Source organism: Leptodactylus fuscus, chromosome 6 (assembly GCF_031893055.1).
Source record: "Leptodactylus fuscus isolate aLepFus1 chromosome 6, aLepFus1.hap2, whole genome shotgun sequence".
Taxonomy (NCBI): domain Eukaryota; kingdom Metazoa; phylum Chordata; class Amphibia; order Anura; family Leptodactylidae; genus Leptodactylus; species Leptodactylus fuscus.
Window position 1 is genome coordinate 56,251,787 of NC_134270.1, and position 27,482 is coordinate 56,279,268.

The following is a 27,482-nucleotide window of genomic DNA, read 5'->3' on the forward strand; positions in this document are numbered from 1 at the left end:
TCTAAGGTTAATCTTGTGCTGTTTTGCTTCTCATTACCATTCTTTAATGGTTGCCGTTCATATCAGGCTGTAATGTTAAATAATTAGCCGGCACGAGCAGCTCTGCGGTGAGGATATAACCGCGCAGTGGGATTCTCCCAATTTAAACAAATAACACGCACAGCGGGGGGCTAGCAATGAATTAGTATTAATATCCAGCCTGGGAGATCCTATTGCCTCTAATGCTGAGTTACGCATCCCCCATCTCTGGGTTATTTACTTTAAGCAACCTGCCCCTTTTATCTTTGGGAACAAGGAAGTGCCGTGGCTTCTCCCGAACATAACCCAAGACCAATAAAAAGTGTAGGCTGGGATCCAATACCTGGACTCAGCAGAAATATCACCAGCTGGGATCCATACAAAAATATGGGCCCTGAATCAGAGCAGCATCGGCCTCAATAATTTATATCTGAGAGAGGACGTATCTCCATTTAGTGCAAACGACACATCTGAAGACTGAAAACCTATAGGCTGGGTATAGATGGTAAATTGTGTACAATCTGAGTCACAAACAGATTTGGAGAACTGACGCACCTGGTTTAACATGCAATGAGGCAATACTTCACCCCAATTCCTACACGTAATGCCATGGTCACCAATCACTAGCATTCCAGTGCATATGAGAAGCCACTGCCTTGCATAGGTGTAAGTTGTGCACAGTTAAAGGGTTGGTCTAGAAACAGAACCCCAAAGGATACATACAGCAGTCATGACCATGTGCTGTGTCTAGATCCAAATTTGCTCCATTGAAGTTAAAGTTGCCCAGCTGCAATACCACCCACTACCTATGGACAGGTGAGGCACTGTTTTTAGAAAGATGAGCAATACATACCAATTGATCATTTTATTCTTCATGTCATGATATCTTTTGATTGAGCAACACCTGCCCTCACTAAAGAGATCTCTATTTGTGAATTGCTTACAGAGTATAGAGTGAATCTGGTGGCAGATCTACAGGCAAGCAGCCAGGAGTCAGACATAGGTAGGTATAAGAACACATGCTGCTAAAGGGGTGCACTTTTATATCATATTTGTGAATTTGTGAACTGTCAGCAGTTGTGAGCACCGCTCCCCAAACCTAACCAACACCCAAAGAAAAGTGATGAGAATATACAGTCCTATGAAAAAGTTTGGGCACCCCTATTAATCTTAATCATTTTTAGTTCTAAATATTTTGGTGTTTATAACAGCCATTTCAGTTTGATATATCTAATAACTGATGGACACAGTAATATTTCAGGATTGAAATGAGGTTTATTGTACTAACAGAAAATGTGCAATATGCATTAAACCAAAATTTGACCGATGCAAAAGTATGGGCACCTCAACAGAAAAGTGACATTAATATTTAGTAGATCCTCCTTTTGCAAAGATAACAGCCTCTAGTCGCTTCCTGTAGCTTTTAATCAGTTCCTGGATCCTGGATAAAGGTATTTTGGACAAACAATTCAAGTTCAGTTAAGTTAGATGGTCGCCGAGCATGGACAGCCCGCTTCAAATCATCCCACAGATGTTCAATGATATTCAGGTCTGGGGACTGGGATGGCCATTCCAGAACATTGTAATTGTTCCTCTGCATGAATGCCTGAGGATTTGGAGCGGTGTTTTGGATCATTGTCTTGCTGAAATATCCATCCCCGGCGTAACTTCAACTTCGTCACTGATTCTTGAACATTATTCTCAAGAATCTGCTGATACTGAGTGGAATCCATGCGACTCTCAACTTTAACAAGATTCCCGATGCCGGCATTGGCCACACAGCCCCAAAGCATGATGGAACCTCCACCAAATTTTACAGTGGGTAGCATGTGTTTTTCTTGGAATGCTGTTTCTTTTTGGACGCCATGCATAACGCCTTTTTTTATAACCAAACAACTCAATTTTTGTTTCCAAAATGAAGCTGCCTTGTCCAAATGTGCTTTTTCATACCTCAAGCAACTCTATTTGTGGCGTACGTGCAGAAACGGCTTCTTTCTCATCACTCTCCCATACAGCTTCTATTTGTGCAAAGTGCGCTGTATAGTTGACCGATGCACAGTGACACCATCTGCAGCAAGATGATGCTGCAGCTCTTTGGAGGTGGTCTGTGGATTGTCCTTAACTGTTCTCACCATTCTTCTTCTCTGCCTTTCTGATATTTTTCTTGGCCTGCCACTTCTGGGCTTAACAAGAACTGTCCCTGTGGTCTTCCATTTCCTTACTATGTTCCTCACAGTGGAAACTGACAGGTTAAATCTCTGAGACAACTTTTTGTATCCTTCCCCTGAACAACTATGTTGAACAATCTTTGTTTTCAGATCATTTGAGAGTTGTTTTGAGTAGCCCATGATGCCACTCTTCAGAGGAGATTCAAATAGGAGATCAACTTGCAATTGGCCACCTTAAATACCTTTTCTTATGATTGGATACATCTGGCTATGAAGTTCAAAGCTCACTGAGGTTACAAAACCAATTTTGTGCTTCAGTAAGTCAGTAAAAAGTAGTTAGGGGAATTCAAATCAATAAAATGATAAGGGTGCCCATACTTTTGCACTGGTCAAATTTTGGTTTAATGCATATTGCACATTTTCTGTTAGTACAATAAACCTCATTTCAATCCTGAAATATTACTGTGTCCATCAGTTATTAGATATATCAAACTGAAATGGCTGTTGCAAACACCAAAATATTTAGAACAAAAAATGATTAAGATTACCGTATTTTCCGGACTATAAGCCGCACATAAAAACCTACGATTTCCTCAGAAATCGTAAGTGCGGCTTATAGTCCGGTGCGGCTTATATATGGATGGAAGCGGCGGCAAAGACTGCGTGCCGCTTCCATACATACATAAAAGGCACCGTAAGGGTGCATTCACACTACCGAACGCCGGCGTGTATCACAGCCGTACACGCCGGCGTTACAGCAGGGCTGCCGGACACTTCCTATTCATTTCTACGGGAGCCGGCATGCGAGCGCTCCCTATAGAAATGAATGGAAAAAAGCAGTCCATTCATTTCTATGGGGAGCGCTCGCATGCCTGCTCCCATAGAAATGAATAGGAAGTGTCCGGCAGCCCTGCTGTGACACCGCCGTCCTGAAAGAGAACGTGAAACTTACCCAACGGTGCAGGGCGGGCGGGCGGGCATTCAGGCCTCCTCTGCCTCCGATGTTCCGTCCTTCTCCTCCGGCGCTCGCTGATAATGGCCGGGGCGCATGCGCATAATGCTTCTACTGCGCATGTGCCCTGGCCATTATCAGCTTGCGAGCGCCGGAGGAGGACGGAACATCGGAGGCAGAGGAGGCCTGAATGCCCGCCCGCCCTGCACCGTTGGGTAAGTTTCACGTTCTCTTTCAGGACGGCGGTGTCACAGCAGGGCTGCCGGACACTTCCTATTCATTTCTATGGGAGCAGGCATGCGAGCGCTCCCCATAGAAATGAATGGACTGCTTTTTTCCATTCATTTCTATAGGGAGCGCTTGCATGCCGGCTCCCATAGAAATGAATAGGAAGTGTCCGGCAGCCCTGCTGTAACGCCGGCGTACCTAACGTTTACGGTTGGGCTCTATCAGCATGATTTTGCTGATAGAGCCCCTCCTCGCCTGCCGAGCGCTTCCAATAGAAGCGGCTGGCACGCGGGGGGTTAAGCGGCCGCTGGCAAAGTCTGCCTGCCGCCGCTTTCAATAAGATATAATGCGCACCGGACTGCGGCTTATAGTCCGGTGCGCCTTATATATGAACCGAGACGGACTATAAGGCGCTCATGGGCAATGCGGCTTATAGTCCAGTGCGCCTTATAGTCCGTAAAATACGGTAATAGGGGTGCCCAAACTTTTTCATAGGACTGTAAGTATCTTTCCTACTATCCTCCTCACCTAACAGAGAATGAAGTTTTTACTCTCTTGTGCACCAAGATGGCAAGTTTCTGGTGGTTAGGAAAGTTTTTTGACTTGCTGCCTCAAACCTTTCCTTTTGGTATTGAGTGACAGCCGCAGATAGTATGTTATGACATAGGAGACTGTTAGAGCAGTAACTCAAGAACAAAGTGCCAGGGCTGGGGAGAACGCCAAGACACGTCCATGTCCACTGGACACCTCAGCACTAACAACTTTACTTTTGCAGATTTTTGCAGTTGGGCACAGAACATGATCAGCAACTTAGGTACCTTTTTTTGGATTTTTATCACATATATGTTTGGGAAGGTGTGAGTATAGTAGGCCTGGGCTAATCAAAAGTAACAGAAACCAATGTCATATTACAGTATTTGCAAACCTTTACTTGCAGTTTCGTTCACACCAAAAATGTCTGAATGTCAGACCGGAAATGCCATTATATTCTGGGGTCTTAAGGGACCCTAGAGTATCCTTGGAGTAGAGCCCTGGGAGGTGAGCAGACATAAAAAATAATGTTACTCACATTCCATGGGATTCAATGCTGGTCTTCATCCTCTTCCAGTCTATTGAATGACGACAGGGACCGCTTAGGCCCAGTCACACACCTCAGTGTCCCAGATGTCGTTTTGGAGACTGGAAGAGGACCAGAGGAACCTAAGCCAAGGAGAGGAGGGTAACACTGATTTTATGTTAGCTCACCTCCCGGGGGTCTCCTCATAATATCAGTTTCGATTCAGACAAATGCCCAAATAATGATTTAGGTCATGATTGCCAAGTGACAGAAATATTTTCAATGTCTTAAGATATGGAATAAGATATAAGATTGAATAGTAAACAAAAAAAAAAGTGTTAAACCGGGACATGTTTTATATTTTAGATTCTTCGCAGTAGTCCCCTATTGCTCTGCCGACAGCTTTGCACACTCTTGGCATTGTCTCGATCTTCTTCATGAGGTAGTCACCTGGAATGGTTTTCAGTTAATATGCATGTCTTTTCAAGTGTTAATTTGGGGAATTTCTTGCTTTTATAAAGTGTTTGAGACCACCAGTTCCACACAGTATTTAGCCCTATTTAACAACTGTTTTATCCTACATTTCATTACTTTAAGACATGAAGTTCAGTCAATCTGGAAAATTTCAGGAATAGTTATGAAAACCATCCAATACCATGACTAAACTGGCTTTCATGAGGAGCACTCGAGGAAAGGAAGACAAAGAGTTTCCTATGCTACAGAGGAGAAGTTCATTAGAGTTACCAGCCTCAGAAACCGTAGATTAACAGGTTAGAGCCCACAATAAATGCTCAATAAAAGTTCCAGACACATCTCAACATCAACTTTTCAGAGGAGACATGCAAGAATCTGTCATTTATGGTGGATTTGCTGCAGAGAGGACACTACTGGAGAATACAAAGAAAAAGAAGAGAGTTGCTTGGGTCAAGAAACACAAGAAATGGACCAAACCAGTGGAAATCTCTACTTTGGTCTGATAAATCAAAATATGAGACTTTTTGGTCCGGCTATCATGTTTTTGTGTTATGCAGAAAAGTTGAGTGGATCCTTTCTACTTGTCTGCTTCACCCTCAGAAGCATAGAGCATGAGATGTGTTGAGGTGATGGGTAGGGGGCTTCTTTGTTGGTGACACGACTTCTACAAAATTTAAAGCACATGTAACCAGCATTCTGCAACGACGCACCATCTCATCTGGTCTGCACTTAGTGGAACCATCATTTGTTTTTAAAAAGGTCAATGACCCCAAACACACATCACACCCTGGCTATGAGAGTGATGGAGTCCACAGTCATCCAACCTAAACTCACTTGAGATATTGCTAGCAGTGATGTAAAGCACTTTACCTTCTGCATGCCTGTGCCATCACCTAGAATTGGCTTACTATGCTATGCGGTGCTAGGTCTGTTTACTCTTATTTTAGTGCCTAAGTACAAAGTGTGTAATGATGGCAGGATCAGCATCCAATTACCTTGAAGAAACTTGCAGAATTTGGACATGTCCTACAATACGTCGAATTTTATAAGACAGAATTGTACACACCCAGCACTTTTGAAGAGTAAAACTAAATTTCTCCATATAAACAAAACACACGCACTCCATTTTCTGAACTTTAATTACAAGTACATAATTGAGTGCATAAGTCATCCTTGCAAAATTATCCAGCGGCTGGTTAAAAAATTTCACTACAGAAGTCGTGGTCAGGATCAATGAATCCCTTTAGAGGAGGACATCTCTAAGAAGTGAGTTGGTGAGGAGACTTGCACTCAGTAATCTACCTTCTAAATAGCTGATAGGGGACAAAAATCTAATAAAACTTCTATACCTTTGCACTAAGGTTGGTGCAGTAATGTAACAAGGTGAATATATGGTGTAAAATACTGAACTATGGTCAGAAAGTGGTTGGGACCAGAAAACCAAGCAGAGATGACCATAGAAATGTTTGTGCATCTAAAGCCACTTTAATCTATGAATAAACCTCCCCCGCTCTCTTTTGATCCTCAATGTAGGGTGTTGATATTTTGGTAGTAGAGGCGTGATCTAGTCTTCTTACGTGCAAGCCTTCTTCCATGGCAGACACTCTTTCGGGAAAGACCTTCGCGAGGCGAACAGAAAAGCTGTGGTAAAACAAATTATTGACATCTCCATAATAAACAGTTTGGTAGGAACACATTCCCCTCAGATCTGCTGCCAAAATCAGCTTGTCCTCCCAGTGATCGATAGAGAAGCAGAATCAAATAAAAGAAGGATATACGGCCCTGACCATCCCTTGGATGGAATCCATTACAGAGTACTGCCGGGTTTCCCTTCATCTCGCCGTCTTTCTCAATCCCAGACACCTAGTCTGCCAGTCTGCGCTGGCACACACAGCTAGCTGGCACAAACTTACACTATAGACATGGTACATCTACCAAGGCACACTGATCTTAAATCACAGCCAACACAGTCCCTCCAAGCTTTCCAACACCGGCAATATCCTCGAGAGACACTGACATGGGCACAAATACAAGTACTAAGACCAGGACTACATAACTTCCATAAGGAGTTGGCATCTTGCAGTCTACTAACTAATGGCGGATCATATAATCCAACGCGTACACACAAAAAAGGTGCAAAACCTAAAAAAGGTTAGGAGTGTAACAGGTTAATTTTACCTCCTAATATACACATCTCCAATGGTGGACTTACAAGTGTCACGCTACATCTCCAGAATGATCCCCACTGGATTTAATTCACACTATGTAACAGTCCTATGGCGAAAGTTAACAGCACCATCTCCTATTAATTATATCTATGGAGCACAATATGGTTTGTGGGTTTTGCAGCTTTCACACAATTTTCTATAAATGACTGATTAATGAGTCATCTACCACAGGGGGCGCCGGCAGCTGATGCTGATCATGGAGGATACAGCAGTGTGAGAGCATCAGCAGCACAGGTCACAGGAATTCTCTATAGTAAATCCCTATGGATTGCCAGCTCTTCTCTTTTCAGACTGCAATTCTGATTCCGTTCATATTACTGGATTTCCTATACTTGTATTTGCATATGGCATGAAAAAAAAAAATAGACGTAGGTTGGGAACATACTGAGCATAATGGGGCTTTACAAGTGGCTTTCCAACTTTGCAATGTATAGGCTGTAAAGAGGAGCGAGTAGTATTTGATTGAATACTACGGTATTCGAAATACTTTTACTTGGTCGAATACCACGCGGTAAACGTAGTAAAAATTGGATTCCCCCACCCACCTTCCCTGGTGCTTTTTTTACACCAATAACTATGCAGGGGAGGTGGGACAGGAACTAGGACAACATAGGCATTAGAAAAAAAAGTATACAGTAGAGATGAGCGAGTAGTGAAATATTCGAAAATTCAATTTGAGTAGACCTCAATATTCAACTATTAGATCGAATACTACTCGCTCATCTCTAATAGGCTGGAGCAGCGAGAGACCTGTGTTCTGGGGGGAGCACTGTAAAAAAATTAAAAAAAACAGCATAGTTTCTCAGACCAAAAATCAGCCACACGTCTATCCCATGTGACCAGAACCATCAATCAACATGCCAATCCTTTGTTTCCCTGGTGTGTTGGGCATTTCTTTTCCAAAATGAAAGGGATAACTTAAAAATTAGTCATTTGCTATCCTTAGAACAGGGATTATTTGCTGCTTGGTGGTGGTCTGATCCTGAGAACAGGGTATAATGGGACGCAGGTGCACTCCTCCGCTCCATTCACTTCAATGGGAGCATTGGAAATAGCCTAGTAACTAGTGACAAGGCTAAGTCCCAATCCACTGAACCATTTTCAACGCACAATAGCCGCTACAAAGAAACCCACTGACTTCAATGGGGAATGTGTGGCCAACATAACGGCGAAATATAGAACATCAGTCTTTTTTGACGAACTGGTTTTTTTGTCCATCAAAAACACCAGACGTGAATACACTCAGTCACTGTCATTGCTTTTAAAATATCCATATGAACGCCGTTTGTTACTGTAGTGTCATTAAGGCCTCTGAGCCTGATCACTAGTTCCTACTGCATTGATAAACTGTGTTAATAAAAGCCATATCTGAACCGCTGGTAGGTAATCCGTACATTGGAAGTCATGCTGTGCATTAGCACAATGTCTAGTTACAGTATATTTGCAAGCGTAAGAGATGTTTCATTAGTGTCAGGTTCGCTGTTTGTATACAATTTATTGGAAACACCTTCCTGACCCATTACATGCATTCAGCTAACTTACATATGTTCAAACACTTCCTGACTCATCCCGAAACAAGGGGCCCAGGGGCTACAAATCAACTTAAAGAACAGGCCTCTCTGTTCCTGCAAACACCTCACAGATCTCTCAATTCTACTCCATAAATAGGATCACGAGAGGAGACGGTGTCAGTGTCACTCTGAACCGTGAAATATGGCTCCATTAAAGCGCTGTCATTTCGCCCTGGCAGTCTTCCCACAGTTTAACCAGCTAACCGTCACCACAGGGGAGTTTTTGCAGCGTTAAAAGTCTGCAGGCCGCTGCTAACCTGCCTTGTGTCTTGCTGTGTGAGGTCTGCGGAGTAGGTGGTAGATTTTGGAAGAGGAATGATCACCCCAATGGTAGAAAAACGAGCATGGTACAATAAACCTCTGCTGCCATCTAGTGACCACGTGAAGCAAATGCAGCAAGGTGAATTTTGAGAATAATCCCAACTTAATGTCATGTATGCTAAAGCCAAAGCTTATGTTATTTGCAGATGATTGAAGCGATTGTTCCCTGTTATGAGCCAGGCCAGTTGTAATTCCTTCTCAGAAGCGGCCTATAAACAGTGAGTGACCGCTCCACCTGTATACACCCACCAGACTCTTGTGGGGACATCAAATTCCTGTCGCCAGGATATAAACCAGGCGCTCCTATCCTTATCAGATAAGCCGTAGGAACACAAGCAGCTTTATAAGAGGGGCGTCTAGGGTGCAAATGCTATTTAAGGTCTCATACCTGCTAGAAGTCATGAATGAAGGGAAACACCACTAGTGTGATAGATTTGCTACCTGACGGTAACGCCTTACTTTTTTTGGTTGCACAAGACTGTCTGCGGGGTTTATATGTAAACCAGGACTGTGGAGTTGGTAACCTAAAACCATCAACTCCAACTCTATTTTTTCATAGTCCGACTTTGGCTCCTGTTCAGACTCCTTCATAAATGGCTCACAGCTAGGGTCAGTCTGAAGAAGTAAAGCGCCTCTAAATTCAGTACAAAAAACAAAACGAGTGATTAATTTACTATGCAAGTATACAATATTAATTGTTCTAAAATATAAAAGTAATGAATCATTTTATTTTGAAGCCAAAACTGGTCCTGACTCGGACTACACAGCCCTGATCCAAACTGCTGTCTGCTATCCAAATTCTGAAAACATTTAGGCTGGGCTCACATCTGCGCTATAGTCTGTGCTGGCGACTCCACTGAACACAATAAGAGAGAAAAGTCCTTTTTTTTCTCCGCCGCTTTCAGTTTTAAAATGGTCAGTCAACCAGCAGATCCTATTAAAGTCAATGGGCTCCGCCAGTGTCTGTGTGTTCTCTGTCGCTCAGGTCCCCTGGCGGACACAAACATCAGAGACCTCAACCCTAGTGTGAACCTAGCATTATGTATGTGAATGGAGAAAAGGGCAAAAAAATATATATAAATGGCAGCTGAAAACCCTTTCTTGTAGTTTTTATACAGTCACAACTTTTTTTTTTTTGCAAATATATAGCACACAGCCCATAGTCTTCTAAAGTCTGGGGGGGGGGGGGCATTAACAGTGGCAGAAGTAATGTGATGAAGATGCGGTATAGATTTAATGATCTTTTCATGGCTATGCAAATCAACCTGTACGTATGTGGAGGGTGGGGCCTGATTAATTAGATTTGTCTACAAATAGCAATGATGCAAGCAGAGGCTGAAAATGTCACCTACAGGGGCAGAGGGTCCAAAGCAGAGATGGGGCATTGGCCTCTGTCTAAACAAATCTGACAAATTGGGCCTGTCCCCAATGCACTTGCCTTACTGATCTGCATATCCATAAAAAGAGGATTGTCTCAGTGTTGACTTATTGGCCACATAGGTATGTTTCTGCTCCTATAATGGCCCCTACACAGCACTGTACTTTGTTGGACCTACTTAAAGGAGTTGTCTGAGTTCTATTTGGTTATTAGCAGTAACCGTCTCTTGCAGCTTCTGGTCACAGCATCACCGCTACATCCAGAACCAAAGATGTCTCAAGCACAGCTGACATGGGCTAGGAGGTGCTAGTCTAGCCCTGTATACACCGCTGATGTGTAGTTCTGCAGCAGGGAACATGCTCGCTCTCTGTTGTAATCTGTGATAAGTGATCGAGGAGACCTGGTCAGGAGAGGGGAGCCTAGTACAGCGTGCCAGGTCTAATGCAGGGCAGCCAAACCAATGGTGCATGCCCGGATCACAGATGCCAGTAATAGCTGCCTGCTGCTCACCATGATTCCTGCAGTATGGGGATGCGTTCTGGCCTTACTTTCTCTGGTAATATAAAATAAATGTTAGGGTATGTTCACACCATGCAGCTGAATGCTAATGCAGCATCGGGATTACATTGCGGCTTTCTGCCAGACGAATGGGCATTACCAGCGGAGAGTCTCCAGCCGTTAATGGAGCATTCTGTTGCGATATCTGTCCCCCATTGAGAACAATGGTAGGCAAAATCAGGGCAGAATCCAATTCCGCCGTGTGAACGGGGCCTTAAATTAAAGCATATTTATTGTATAAATATTATTTATTATTATTCTTATATTTATTATTATTTAGTATATTATTATGTATAGAATACTTCTGAAACTTCCTAAGGCCCAGTTCACATCTTGCGTTTGGGGAGTCCGCTTGAGGACTCTCCGAACAGAAACCTATCCACATAAAAAAGCGGTTACCTAAAGAAAGCTGCAGCCCGTAGAGTTTAATGGGGTCTGTGTGGTTTCCGCATGAAAAATATGGAGAGACAAGCGCAGTTTGCAGGACTTTTCTCTCCACATATTTCATGCAAATTGGGGAACATAATGGCCCGAACGCAGATGTGAACCGGGCCTAACATATGTTATGTTTCAGATCTCTGGTGACTGCCAATGAATGGAAATCTTTTTATGTTCATCAAACCGATTTTGATTATTTGCGGTTTGTTACAGTGCATTCAACCCTTCTTGTGGACCTTTGTCATTTCGCCAGTTTTGGGGTGTACTAGCGCTAACAGTGATTCTGAAAAAGGTGAAGACCTGGAACACATAGTATAACAGAAAGACACAGAATTTGGGCAATGCATAGCTTGCTTTCTTCTAGGCCACCAGCAATTGCCTGCCCCAGGGTACTAGTTCCTGTCCAAGCTGATGCGCTCATAGACTTTATTTGGTGAGGAAAATAAAGTAGATTCTCCTGTGTAAAGTCATTATTTAGAGAGTCAAGTATATGAATTATTTTGCATATGATAAAGAAGCTGCGAGCAGCGATCAACATTCGGGCAAACATTCCCAGCGCCTCGTGTGACTTTATATCAAACACAAATATTTGGAAATGAGAAGAAACGCGCTGTATCACTTACATCAAGGACACAGCGTGACTTACAAAATACGTTAAATAAAAGTGCCCTGCCAATGCTCCAGCATCCAGAACCTGTGACATGCACAGTATATAGCACAGGATGCCTGGCCATATGGAGAATTCTACTAATGACAACATATGCACATTACATACAGACATCTAATATCTGTGAAATACTCCTCTAGATCCGCGGTTCCTGACTTGTGTCTCTAAAACTGTTACAAAAGTACAAATACCATCATACTGTCAGATGAGCTGTGCATCCTGCATGTCCTGGTTCAGGAACAGAATACTAGTCGGGCAGTGAAAAGTGACACACATGATATATAGATTATATATATATATATATACATATACACACACGCACATTCATACCAGTATATATAGAATAGGGCTGGGCAACTAACTGCAAAATAACAGGAACTATCTGCTCAATTATATGGATGAGAACTTGCTAATAGCAATTATTTGATTATTGCATGCCTGCAATCCTGTCTGTCATTGGCTAAGGGATATGTTACTAGCTGCACACTATCCAATCAGGATGGTTGAAATGCGACTAGCCAAAACCACAATTCAGCGGCATATAAATAGGGAGCATGACTCTCCTAAAATAGTCGTTCAATAACGGTAATCGAGGTAATATGTTCAACTAATCGTGATTTTTATTTTAAGTCATAATCGCCCAGCCCTAATATATACCCTATACATGTATATAAAAAAATATATAATTTTTGATTCCATTTAGGAGAAAGTGTGTTGCTGAAAAAAAAAGCCCTATAATGTAGGAACGCCCATATAATCCGGCTGTGCACAGAAAGCCCTGGGGTCCTGTCAAGCAGCGCATATCCGGATCATCCTCCTATACGTGATTGATGCTATATAAACACACGCTTGCTGAACTACTTAGCTCGGTGCATTAGGCACGCTCTCATGACATGGAAATCTGGACTCTAAAAGCAATTTAAGCATAATTCCATTTTTTCCTTTTTATCTCACCTAAAGTGTCTCTAAGACGTCCAATGCGCAGAACCCTGCTGATTGAGAGCCGCTATTGTCTGGGGTCAGTTTATGTGGAACCTGAGATAGAACTAAGACACGATTTAAAGGAACATTTTCACTCTGTTTACAGCCGTCCAAAATGTATACCCTCTTTTGTATAGGATAAGATTTGATTGGTTGAAGCTAAAGGGCCAAAAGCCTGGGGCTGCACTGCTGAAAGATTCTGATAACATGTCTGCTTGTTATCTGGTCAAGTCCAGTGTTGTCATGGAGAGCTTGTGTAGATGCAGCAATCCCTATGCACTATATACTTTGCTTTACTGATAGAAAACTGAACATGCCAGGTTCACAATAGTACTGAATGTGCCCGTAGCAAAACCTTGGATATTTTGCCTGTGCTGCGCCCTGTTAACTCAGGTAAACAGTCAACATTCAGATGCCAAGTGCCAGCGCCCCCCCCCCCCCCCTCGCTCCAACAGGGTGGTGTATGTAACAGGGAGGGGTGGAGTGGGATCTCCTGAGGTAATGTAAACACGAACTGGCGCTGGCACAAGAATAAAAGGGAGAGATGCTCGGAGGTTGTGGAAACGCCTTGCCCAAACATACAGAAATTGGGAGCACCCAGAGTTAGACATCTATTAACCCTTGATATCATGCACATAGAGGGGTACAGCTTTCCTATGTGCTGCAAATACTACATTTGAAAAGTTCATACATATACAGGTTAAGGGGTCTTACTTAGTCCCTGAGGAAATAGAATAACCTTTACATTTAAAGTCTACATTATACCCCTGGCATGCAAGGACATGTGACCCACTGGCTGCAGTAATCATATGTCAGGAACACAGATGTTACAGCTGTGTAACACGACATACAGTAGACAATCAGCAACAGGGAAATCTGCCAAAATCTCCTGCTTGTCCAATGTCTATACTGAACTTGCTGGGGTGTTCTGCATTCTGGGAAGAGCCATCTTTATCCCAGACAATGTCATCTGATGCAGGAACACATCATAAGTGTTACCTATGGGATCCGTCACCTGAAAAATGCAGTACAATCTGTAGGCAGCATGTTATAGAGCAGGAGGAGCAGAGCGATGTATAGAATGATGAAAGCTCTGCTGGCGGTCCTATCAATGACTTATAGGCTTCCCGATAGGACTATATATCAGCTGGCTCAGCCCATTCTGCTCTATAACACGTTACCTGTAGATTAGACTGCATTTTTCATGTGACAGGTTCCCTTTAAGCAAAGCTGTAAGAGATGTGTCCAAAAACATTATTTATTGACTGTTTGCAACATAAACTAACAGAACTGTACAGCCCTGCAGCACAATACAAGATGTAACTTAGGGCCTATACAGTGCATGGTGACACGTATATGACCACTAGCTGGTACCCGCGACTTCGTCTGCGGTGATTGTAGCAGTGGGTAGATACAGGCGCGGGTAAGGTTTTCGTACTGTGTATAAGGTATGGGATATGAAATGTAAGTTTGTATCTTGTTTTTGGTGTAATTCAGAGAATACGTGAGACTTTTGTGTTGAAGTTAATTTGTATTTGAGCTGCTATACGGTGTTGTGAGAAACTTTACATAGTGACTTTGGGACAGAGGTATTTGAAGTTAACCCTTTCCCGCCGATGGCATTTTTTGATTTTCGTTTTTGACTCCCCTCCTTCTACACCCCATAACTTTTTTATTTCTCCGCTTCCAGAGCCATATGAGGTCTTAATTTTTGCGGGACAAATTTTTCTTCATGATGCCACCATTAATTATTCTATATAATGTACTGGGAAGCAGGGAAAAAATTCAAAATGGGGTGGATTTCAAGAAAAAATGCATTTCTGCGACTTTGTTACGGGCTTTGGTTTTACGGCGTTCACTGTGCAACCAAAATGACCTGTCCCCTGTATTCTGTGTTTCGTTACGATTCCGGGGATACCAAATTTATATGGTTTTAGTTACATTTTGACCCCTTAAAAACAAATCCAAAACTGTTAAAAAATTTTTTTTTGAAAAGTCGCCATATTCCGACAGCCGTAACTTTTTTATACGTGCGTGTACGAGGATGTATATGGCGTCTTTTTTTGCGGGACTGGGTGTACTTTGTAGTTCTACCATTTTCGGGAAATGTTATTGCTTTGATCACTTTTTATTCAAATTTTTATCAGAATCAAAACAGTGAAAAAACGGCGGTTTGGCACTTTTGACCATTTTTCCCGCTACGGCGTTTACCGAACAGGAAAAATATTTGTATAGCTTTGTAGAGCGGGCGATTTTGGACGCGGGGATACCGAACATGTATGTGTTTCATAGTTTTTAACTACTTTTATATGTGTTCTAGGGAAAGGGGGGTGATTTGAATTTTTAATCCTTTTTTTTGTTTGTTTTTAATATTTTTTTTTACTTTTTTTTAAACTTTTTTTTTTGCATTTATTAGACCTCCTAGGGGTATTGACATGGGTGGGCGGTGTCGCGGATTGTCAGAGCGGTGGGGGTCGGCAAACATGGCTGCTCCGGAGCGTTAAAGAGAACCTCCTGGAGTATCGTTAAGGTGAGGGGCAAAGTGGTAAAGTATATGTATATGAGATTGTGTGGGGTTAGGGGCGAGGCTGTAGAGGGCAATATGAATTTTGGGGCTTGCTATGATCCAAAGTGTGTGAGATTGCAGAGATGGTGATGTGAGTTTGGGTTTTGTGGGGGTCCTGGGAAAAACGTATGTGCGCTATTGTGACGAAAAGTAGCCTATTGCGCAATGGGGTGTATTAACTATGTTTGTGGAAAATTTCAGCCAAATCGGTCAAGCGGGTTTTGCGTGATTGACTAACAAACATCCGAACACACAAACCCACAAACATCCAAACTCACAAACTTTCACATTTATAATATTAATAGGATGTGTGTTGCCATGCCATGATAAAATATCCGCAAGACAGACAAGACTAGGACCTCTCCCAGCCACAGAAATGAATGAGTACATGCACTAACCATAAAACTGACACAATGACAATGCACATGGTCATGTGCATGAGGCCTAAGTACTGTAATGTAAGTACACAAAATCTACTAGGAGAATAGTGAGTGCAACTCTGGAGAGTAATACAGAAAATGATACAGAATATAACTCAGGAATAGTACAAGATAAGTACACAGTGTCTCCTTCTTTGCAGGCTTATTATGTCGTACATTGGATAGTTGCTGTACTTGGTTTTGCAGCTCAGCCCCATTCACTGGAATAGGAATAAGGGGCAAATTTGAAATGTGAGCAATAAAGTGGATTTAAGTGGAAGCAGTGCTCAATGGAGTGCCCTTGTCTATCTGAATAGCTGTGCTTTAGGGGGGACGACCTGAACGATGAAGCCCCACCAATCTAATATTGATTACCTATCCTAAGTGCGGTTTGATGAGACACTGGCAAGTCGGAAGCTTAAGGCTATGGCCCCACATTGCGGAAACACAGCTTTTTTTGTTGCAGAATTTGTTGCATTTTTCTTGAGCCAAAGCTAAGAATGACTACAAAAGGAATGGAAAATATATAGGAAGATCTTATACTTCTCCATTTTACTCAATCCACTTCTGGCTTTGGCTCGAAAAAACGCAACAAAATCTGGAAAAAAAAAATAAAAGGAAAAAAAAAAACTGTGTATCCGCAATGTGAGGCCTTAGCCTCATGGGGTTTTCTAGGAATAACAAGACATTTGCTAAGGCTAGTTTCACACCTGTGCTGGGTTCTCCATCATTCGAGTCCACTGGGGAACCTTAAGGGGTTTCTGCCATTCAAATCTAATTTTTTCTCATTGACATGTAGGAATAGCCTTAAGAAAGGCTATTCTTCTCCTACCTTTAGATGTCTTTTCCGGGCAGAATGTGCATGCCCACAGGGCACAAGAAAATGGCCACTTAGTGTGTAAACGGCCATTTTTCTTGTGGCCACAGGCATGCGCAGTCGGCTCTGCCCGAGGCCTAGAAGTTTGACCACCCTCGCCGGAAGAAGACGCGTGAAGAGGCTGTTCCTGAAGAAGCTGGAGAGTTCTCTCGCAGCATTGGGGACGCCCCCAGTGCTGTTTGAGTGCTGGGGCCCGCCCCCAGTGCTGAGAGAGAACTCATTTGCATACAGACGGAAATCGAGATTTATACCGAATGACGGTGCGGAGAAAACATCTAAAGGTAGGAGAAGAATGGCCTTTCTTAAGGCTATTCCTACGTGTCAATGAGAAAAAATTAGATTTTAATGGTAGAATCCTTTTAATGACAGAGAGCCAGACTGCTAAAACAGTGCTCATCTGTGGACCCAATAGACTACAATGGTGCAATGGGTTCCACCGGGTTTCAACTGATTTTATACTGAAAGCAGAGAAAAGTTCTCTATGTAAGACTTTTCTCTCTGACTCCAGCGGAGATGTGAACCTAGCCTGAGGACAGGGAATGCTCTCATCTTACTCATCTTAGAAGTGAGGTACCAGTGCGCCTCACTAGTCTCTGTTCTCGGCACTCCTATAAAGTCCTCAATGGCCATCTATGTAGACGATGCAGTCAATCATCAAACTTCAGAGGTCACATGCAGTGACTGGCTGCAGCGGCCACATGGATGGTCATTGATGTAATCGTTGCTGGAAACAGAAAATAGTGTAGAAGAACAACACTACACCAGTGAAATGGCAGTAAGAAAAAAATAACACCTCTTTATTTTAGAGCATTCCCTGCTCTTAGCAAATTTTTCTGTAGATTGGGAGAACTATATAGGACAGTGATTGACAATGTAAAGCGCTGCAGAATATGATAGTGCTATATAAGAAAAAAGAAAAAGCTGCATACATTTTTTTTTAATCAAGACTACTTGTACAATTGCTTAATTGCCACATTTATTTCAGACTGTCATGAATGGGTGACATGTAGCTATTCTACATGGATACACAAATGAAAAAAAAAGAGATTTAACAGGTATATTTAGCAATTGTCTGTACAATGTGTGCAAGAACTTGGTCAGGTGAGAGCAGATACATTGTGTCCCACTAGATGGAGCCCTACTGGGTTTCATGACATAAATCACAATTTGTGCAACCGGAATATTTCTAAAACCTTCATTATAAATCTGAACATGTTACATGAAAGTGATAACTTCTAAGAATAAACAAATATACATATACATATTATATACACGTGTGTGTGTAAATGAATAATATACAAGTCACACAGAATTTTCGATCTATTTTCCATCTAAAATCAATCTGCTCCACTCCTCTTGTAATATGACAAGTGAACGGTTCTCTTAAAAGCAGACCTGTCAGATGACTCTGCTCTATATGACAGATAGATGGAGAGAAGCGGACCTCTATGATATATACAGTGGTTGACTAATCACTGCCCACATTTAGCAAAGGTGCAAGATGCAGAATGATAAACGTCACAAACTTCTATACAAAAATCTACATCTATTTTATGACAGAACAATGGTATGAACAGTTTAATAATTCCCCCTATTAAGAGTCCAGCTTAACCTACCCACACAGACTGACTGAAGGGATTTACAGAGGAGGGGGCTTCCTCAACACAATCACTGGCTATAAACGGATTCCCATCAAAACCGAGGAACAATGAAGGTCCTGGATTTGTCACGTGTGCTGGCACTGCCATGTCAGTCACTTTTACACAAAGAGGAATAATACATTGCAATACAGATGTACTCTGGTCTATTAGAGAAGTGATCTACTGTGTCCAGTACGGTACAGCAATCCTCACTGCCTTGTAGCCTTAAGGGATAGTTGTATCATTGTGAGCCCAGGTTTCCGGCACAATGCAGTATGTGTATACTCCGGGCCAGAAATGACTGTGTAGACGTAGCCAAATAGGAGACAAAATAAGCTGGTGCATTTTCTGCATTCAGGGTTCCTTTAAAGAATTATAAGGTTTATCTAAGTTATACAAAAAAATTCTATAATATATTATATCAACACTGACCTCCTCTCTGTTTATAGGCACATGGCATTAAGTGGTTTCAGCACCCAAGCACCATAGTACTGGCATCCTGGCAACTAACCACTACAGTGTTCACGTTTCATACGCGATTATCCCTTACAGGATGCAGACAATTTTCATTTTTCCAAAACTTGAAATTTTTCAGTTTGCAAATTCATATGAAGGCTTGTTTTTTGCTAGACAAATTGTACTTCAAAAGGGTACCTTTTAATTTCCTGTACAATGTCCTGGAAAGCGAGGAAAAATTCAGGATGGAGTGTCACTGAAAACAAGATGCACTGCCACCATTTTTTAAGGGATTTGTGCGGTAAAAAATAGCTTTATTCTCCAGGGCTGGTTCACACTGATACCAGATTTATATAGTTGATTTTCGGGTCTTAATAACTTTGAAAAAAATTAAAAATTTGGAGCAAAATTTAAAAAAAAAAAAAAAAAATCTCCATATTTTGACTCCCGTAATTATTATTTTTTTTTTTCTCACTCTCTCTCTTGTCTTTTGTTGCAGGGCAACATGTAATTTTTATTCATACTATTTTGGGGAATGTAGGCTGTTTTGATCACTTTTTATTCTTTTTTTTTTTTTTCTTGGGAGGTGAAGCGTTCATTGTATGGGATAAATAAATGTTTTTATATTTTAACACAGTGGGATGCCTAATGTGTTTAGGTGTTTACTTTCATTCATTTTTTACTTATTTTTGTGTGATCTAGGGAAAGGGTGCCAATTTAAAGGTTTAGGATTTGGTTTTTTTTAGTTGTGTTTTGGGGGGGGTTCTACACTTTTAATTTGTAGTCCCTACCTTCAACTTGCGATCTTCAGATCACGTGTGCCATAGACTGCAATAATACTGTGCAGTCTATTCAAATTACTTATGTAACTGTATGAACAGGAAAGCTTCAATAGGTACAATGCTTTGTATTAAAGGGAGTCTATCATTCAAGAATCACATTTTCACTAACCCCTTTGGAATAGCTGTTATAAAGGCTATTCTAGTTGTACCTTTGCGTTTCTTATGCAGGTAGCCGTTTCCACATAAAATTGCTTTTTGCTATTATGCTAATTAAGCTCACAGAGCACAGGGGGCTTTCTCTCTATGCTCTGAGCACAGCAGCCTCATAACCTTGAGAGTGTTCATTCCCTCCTCTTGTCTTATTTTCACACCCCCTTCAATGATGAGCTCTGACTGTCTGCCTCCTCTTCGTTGCGTCATGCTATATTCTGCTAGATCCCGCCCATGCGCTGTTGGCTCCAATGCTACTGATGACGCAGCGAAGAGGAGGCAGACCGTGAAAGCTCATCATTGACGGGGGCATCAAGATAATGACCAGGAGGAGGAAATGTACATTCTCAAGGTTATGTTGTTACTGTGCTCTGTAAGCTCCATTGACATAGCAGCAAAAAGCTATTTTATGCAGAAACGGCAACCTGCATAAGAAAAACAAAGGTACAACTAGATTAAGCCTTTATAAAGGGTATTCCAACATGGGGTTATTGAAAAATGGAATGTTTGAATGACAGACTCCCTTTACATAGAGACTTGGAGGCAGCGCTGATCCCTGGGGAACAGTTAAATTAGCTCAGATTTTTCTTTTTTTTTTTTATAAAACTGAGGTTTTAAAAAGAGGTTTTATAAAAAAAAATTATCGTACCCTGTTAAATGGATTCTGGTACAGTTGAAATATTCTCTTTATACCCCACCTTCCTCAAGCAATAATTTCTGTAAGGCTTCATGCACATGAACATATTTTGATACTCAATTGTAGATATAAGTACGGATCCATTTATTTCCATGAGCCCATATATACAGCCTTAGTTTTTGCAACTGTGTGTCTGCGCCATATACAAAGACTGCAAATTATGAAGCCTGTTCTATTTTTGCTGGCATTTGCAGCACAGACAAGTGTAGATAGACTTTTTTAGCCAATCCATGATTGCAGATTAAATGGGGTTTTTTTTGCAGATAGTAATATCCTCCATGGTTGTGTGCAGGAGGCCTTCGTTTCAGCATCCAATATGCTGAACAGGCTCTCTACTGTTAGGTGGACAGCTTCAGACTAGCATAGACAGACAGGGAGTACCCATCTGATTCTACAGTACAGCTATTACAGTGATGTCACAGCACAGGAATAATGCCCACTATGACATCACTAACTGCACACTATCTGCTCTGTCTATTACACTGATGGTTACATATATGGCTTTACTAGCTGTTACCCGCAACTTCGTCAGCGGTGATTCGAGAATTGGGTGGATACAGATTTGTTAAATGTTTGCGTACTTGAAAAAGTGGAGTGGATAGCAAATTCTCCAGGTTATATTGAGTATAGCTGGTACCCGCGACTTCATCTGCGGTGATTGTAGAAGTGGGTATATACAGGCGTGGGTAAGGTTTTCGTAGTGTGTATAAGGTATGGGATATGAAATATAACTTTGTATCTTGTTTTCGCTGTAATTCTGAGAATACATGAGCCTTTTGTGTTGAAGTTACTTTGTATTTGAGCTGCTATACGGTGTTGGTATAAACTGTACATAGTGACTTTGGGACAGAGGCATTTGAAGTTAACCCTTTCCCACCGATGGCATGTTTTGATTTTCGTTTTTGACTCCCCTCCCTCTAAACCCCATAACTTTTATATTTCTCCGCTCCCGGAGCCATATGAGGTCTTAATTTTTCCGGGACAAATTTTTCTTTATGATGCCACCATTATTTATTCTATATAATGTACTGGGAAGCAGGGAAAAAATTCCGAATGGGGTGGATTTGAAGAAAAAAATGCATTTCTGCGACTTTCTTACGGGCTTTAATTTTACGGCGTTCACTGTGCAACCAAAATGACATGTCCCCTATATTCTGTGTTTCGTTATGATTCCGGGGAGACCAAATTTATATGGTTTTATTAACATTTTGACCCCGTAAAAAAAATCCAAAACTGTGTTAAAAAATTTTTTTTTGAAAAGTCGCCATATTCCGACAGCCGTAACTTTTTTATATGTCCGTGTACGGGGATGTATAGGGCTTTTTTTTTTTTTGCGGGACCGGGTGTACTTTGTAGTTCTACCATTTTCGGGAAATGTTATTGCTTTGATCACTTTTTATTCAAATTTTTATCAGAATCAAAACAGTGAAAAAACGGCGGTTTGGCACTTTTGACCATTTTTCCCGCTACGGCGTTTACCGAACAGGAAAAATATTTGTATAGCTTTGTAGAGCGGGCGATTTTGGACGCGGGGATACCTAACATGTATGTGTTTCACAGTTTTTAACTACTTTTATATGTGTTCTAGGGAAAGGGGGGTGATTTGAATTATTAATCCTTTTTTTTTTTATATATATATATATATATATATATATATATATATATATATATATATATATATTTATTTACTTTTTTAAAACTTTTTTTTTACATTTATTAGACCTCCTAAGGGTATTGACATGGGTGGGCGGTGTCGCGGATTGTCAGAGCGGTGGGGGTCGGCAAACATGGCTGCTCCGGAGCGTTAAAGAGCGCCTCCTGGAGTATCGTTAAGGTGAGGGGCAAAGTGGTAAAGTATATGTATATGAGATTGTGTGTGGTTAGGGGCGAGGCTGTAGAGGGTAATATGAATTTTGGGGCTTGCTATGGTCCAAAGTGTGTGAGATTGCAGAGATGGTGGTGTGAGTTCGGGTTTTGTGAGGGTCCTGGCACAAACGTATGTGCGCTATTGTGACGAAAAGTAGCCTATTGCGCAATCGGGTGTATTAACTATGTTTGTGGAAAATTTCAGCCAAATCGGTCGAGCGGGTTTTGCGTGATTGAGGAACAAACATCCGAACATCCAAACTCACAAACCCACAAACTTTCACATTTATAATATTAATAGGATTCACATCAGTATAGGACAGTATTTTCTATAGAGTCCTATATGACCTTGCTACAGATCCTGAGTGTGTGAGAGAGTTACTGAGCAGATTCTCCTTTATTTTGTGTGCAGTGTATGGGAAACATGATCATAGCACCAGCAACCTAAACTACAGATAAAACTTATCTTTCTGCATTCATTTACATTGATTATCCCCCCCCCCACCTCTGTTCACTGAGAGAGGAAACATGTTGAGGTGAGTTAGGCTATGTAGGTATTTAGGGAGAGCGTTGGGGGAGCGCTCTTCTTAGGGCAGGACCTCAAATGAGTAAGAGCAGAATTGTCCTCACTCTCACAAGGCAAAGACGCCCCATTTCTTTTCTGCATGTATCTGCCTGATTGTGGCGATAAATCCATTTCTTTTTTGTCTATAAAGAACAGTGCTGGCGCTTCAGTATAATACCGGCGGAAACCATTATAGTTCATGGTGTCCACAGTTAACTGCTTTTTAAGCGGACAGGTTCTCTATCTTTCCGGTCCCTAATGACTGAGAGCCAAATGCTAGTGTGAAACTAGGATGTAACTCAGATCAGTACAAGATATGTAATGTAATGTGGGTGCACAGTGACTTCACCAGCAGAATAGTGAGAGCTGCTCTGAAGCACAATACAGGCTGGAAATCATCTCATAATCAGTACAAGGTATTCTAATACGGTATATTTTACCACAAGCCTTATTGATGTGATATGACAGGGATAATAACTTACTGATCTGTCTGTATGTATTCCTTGCTGTCTATATATAGATATCTTATTGATGTACTTCTGTCATTGATCTGTTACACCATGCTTCATTTCAGTGCTATTCTGCACATCTACATATATGATAAATGTACTAGGACTGGGTGATTATGACCTAAATCACAATAGTTATTAATCAGGCATTTTAAATCATAATTAGCAGTGGCCCTGGAGAGGTGAGCAGACATAAAAACAGTGATACTCTGTTCTCCTGAGCGCCAGCACAACTCGCTGCTGTCTTCTGTGCTTCTGACTGACATCAGAGACCTCTGAGGCCTGTGATTGGGCCTAAGCATCACATGGTGTTGTGATGCATAGACAAGTGGTCCAACACTGTGTAACCCCTATGACCCAATCACAAGCCTCAGCTGTCCTGACTACAGGTAGAAGCTCCAAAGACAGCAGCGAGTTGTGCCGTTGCCCAGGATAGGTAACACTGTTTTTAATGTTTGCTCTCCTCCTTGGGCCTCCACTTATTATCCTCTGGAGTCTGAAGAGACTTCAGAGTATAATAATACTAGTCTTGGTTTGGACGTGTTCCATCTGAATGAAACTGCAGGTATTGAAATAATGGAACCAAAATAACCGACATGAACAAAATCATGATGTTATGTTGGTTGAGGTTTAGTTTCATTTATTTTTCGATCACTCGCCCAGCCCTACTGTAGTAACCAAAAATGGATGGTGATGTTATAACCAGACACATACAATGCAGAAAACCCTTTCACCCAAGTCTCCCCACCACCAAGGTACTATAAAACTCTATTGTGCTAGTTGGCTTCAGTTGCGAGCATGCCTAGTAACTCATTGAGAGAGATGGATGTATATTAGAGCATTACATTATATGGGGCTCCCCATTTCATCATGCAGACTATTCAGCATTTGCTATATCTGTATAACTGCGACTAAGTATTATCTGATTTAATTTATCAATATTATAGTTATTCTTTTAGTATTCATCATTATTCATTTATTTTTGTTTCCATTTTACAATTAACCTGTTATTAAAAGCTGTTTGCCTACAGATATCTAATGCAATTTCACAACTCCTCTGTTTACATAGATAATATCGATATAAATGTACTTTAATGGTGAATATCATCATAAAGAATGCATATGCAAACATTCAGTATACTTTGGCCAATGGTTTATGTCAATGAGTGACATATACAAGTGTTCTATAATTGACTGGTGAAAGGTCTCAGATTCTCTCCAGGCTACCTGACTACCTTACGCCCGGTTTACATAGAGACTTTTTACCAATCAACTGGCCACAGAAAATAAATGGTACAACCGAAATTTTCATTGACACGCATTAAAAAAGACTTTGCACCACCTAAGCCAACTCCAGGTCTAAGAATCTGTTAATTGGTGCCAGGTGATTTTTTTTCTCTAGCTTCCACCATTACTGAGCAATCAATGCAGCTAGTTTTGTTGCCTGACATGCCACTTAAAGTTTAACTTTTAAGTCAGCCGGGAGTATTGAAAAAAGAAAAAAAAAAATCATACGCTCATGTCCCCAATGCTCTGGTGCCCTCCCGGCGCGTTCCAGTCCTTCTGCTGAACGGGTTTCTTCCAGCGTTCTGCTGAGGCTAATCAGCGAATGGCATGTGATGTCACTACCTGGGACATCACTGGTCTCTTCCTGACGCCTGTTTAGGACACTGATTGGCCAATCAGCGGAACTCTGGAAGGGACCCAGGAGAAGCCATCGGAGAAGAAGAACAGGGACAAGCCGGGAAAACAGCAGAGCATCAAGGACAGGATAATATGCTTTTTGTTTTCTCTGTCTCCGGCTGATTTAAAAGTTTAAGGGGTTGTCCAATTTTGCCTGGACAACCCCTTTAAGACTCTATATTTGCAGGTGGGCAGTGTCAGGCAGGAGCAGACAAGAGGGTATGATTCTGAGCTCCAATCCAGGAGATGAACAATGGTTGCCTGCTCCTGCCAAACGCCACCCATCTGAAAGTAGAGAGACTAAATAGTATATAAGGCACCAAAACTAACTGCATTTATGGTTCAGGAACAGGGTAGGGAGAAAATTCCAACTGTGCGGGAATCAGTGGAGCAGCAGCCATTAAATTGAAGGTGATGACAGGTCCTCTTTAACACTGCACATGATGCAATCCCTGATATAGTCATTTAAGAGACAGACCAAAGCATTGGTGATTTGTCGTTTAACAAATTTCCAAACTGACTCAACCCTTTAAATACATAATATCTATATATAAATTGTAAGACTCTGTCATGACTAAACATGTAAATGATGACCACATACAACTAAAATACATCAGAGTAAATGTATGCTTCAAATATTTCACGGTCCAGAACTTTAGAAAAGAGGAGCGCTCCTCCTGTTTCTTACCAGCTGCTCCCGTGGAACTCTCTTCTCATTAGTCAGCGGGGATCCACTCTAATAACATAGAAAGAATAGAACGTAAGTGCAAGGCAATCTCTTCACTAACAAGCACATTAAAAGAATGTTAACATTATTAAGTGGTTTTTATATATATATTTTTTTTCAATTTTGACATTTATGGCATAAATCCAGATATTAGATAAATGTCTTATAGATGCAGATCTCGGACCCGTAGCCATCTTGAAAACAGGAACCACACACTCATGTAGCATGACTGCTATGAATGGAGAAGTGGCCATACATGATGGTTCTCAAAGCCAAGTTCAGCTGTTTTCACAACGTGCTTAGACGTGCACATGCATGGTCACCTCTCCAATCACAGGGACCAAACAACATGTGTCCTCTGCCTCCGTTCTTGACATAGAGTTAGGACCTGTATAGGTAATAGATATATATTATATCCTAGAGAAGAAAAAAAAAAGTCCAAATTGTTACAATGGATTGAATAAATACTTTCTATAAAATAAAATAAAAATGTAAATACTGAAAATTCATATGTATTCACCTTCTTTACTGTGAAACCCATGAATAAGGTCCGGTTTAACAAATCAAAGGGGTTTTCCAGCCTCTAACACGTTTAATACTGATGACCGACCCATAAGGTAGCTCATTGGTACCTAACCTGTTGGTGTCCGACAACCGGACCTTCACAGACTAGCGGCGCTGGAAGCTACTGTATTGGATGAGGAGCAAAAACAAGGTTTCTCCTACTTAACTAATATTTTCGCTCCCCATTCACAGCCAATCTGTCTAGGGTCTGGGTGTCGGACCCCCACAGATCAAATGCTAATGACCTATCCTATGGATGGGTGATCAGTATTAAACATTTATTAGCAGCTAGGGATCCCTTGTTACTATTGAAGTCAGATAATTGGTTGGAAATGAATGCCTAGTGTGCAGTCCATGAGGTCCATATTTATACAGCTATACAGGTGCTCTGTAAGGGACCTGTAAGTAGGCAAAATGAAGACACACAAGCTCTCCAAACAAGTCATAAACAAAAGTTGTAGAGGAATACAGAACAGGGTTGGATTGTAAAAAATATCCCAAGCTTTGAGCATCATTACAAAGGACCTTTTACCACCCCCACTCATTCAAGATCTTAACATCTGTAAATAAGCACCGCTCCACTGATTCCAAATTTTCTCTCTAGCCTCCACCATTCCTGAGCCACAAGCGCAGTCAGTTTTGGTGTCTAATGTGCTATTTATAAGGGTTGTCAAGGCAAAAATGAGCAACCCTTTTAACTTTTAAATCAGCCAAGGGCATTGAATGAAATGTAAAAAAAATTCACACTCACCTGTCTCCAGTGTCCTTCCAGCGTATTCCGGTTCTTCTGCTGAATGGGTCTGTTCTGGAGTTCCTCTGAAGCCGCTGATTGGTCTCAGCCGTCAGGAGACCACTGAGACCAATCAGTGAATGGCATGCTAT

At 41.5% G+C, this 27,482-nt stretch overlaps 1 protein-coding gene across 1 annotated transcript in view; it reads right to left on the minus strand.

Moving 5' to 3' along the window:
• PEX14 (peroxisomal biogenesis factor 14) overlaps window positions 1–27,482 on the minus strand; it is a 122,039-nt gene that overhangs the window by 87,284 nt on the left and 7,273 nt on the right. The window contains exon 2 of the mRNA XM_075280045.1: window positions 25,998–26,045. Coding sequence (XP_075136146.1) covers window positions 25,998–26,045 — 48 coding nt within the window. The remainder of the gene's footprint in view (window positions 1–25,997; window positions 26,046–27,482) is intronic.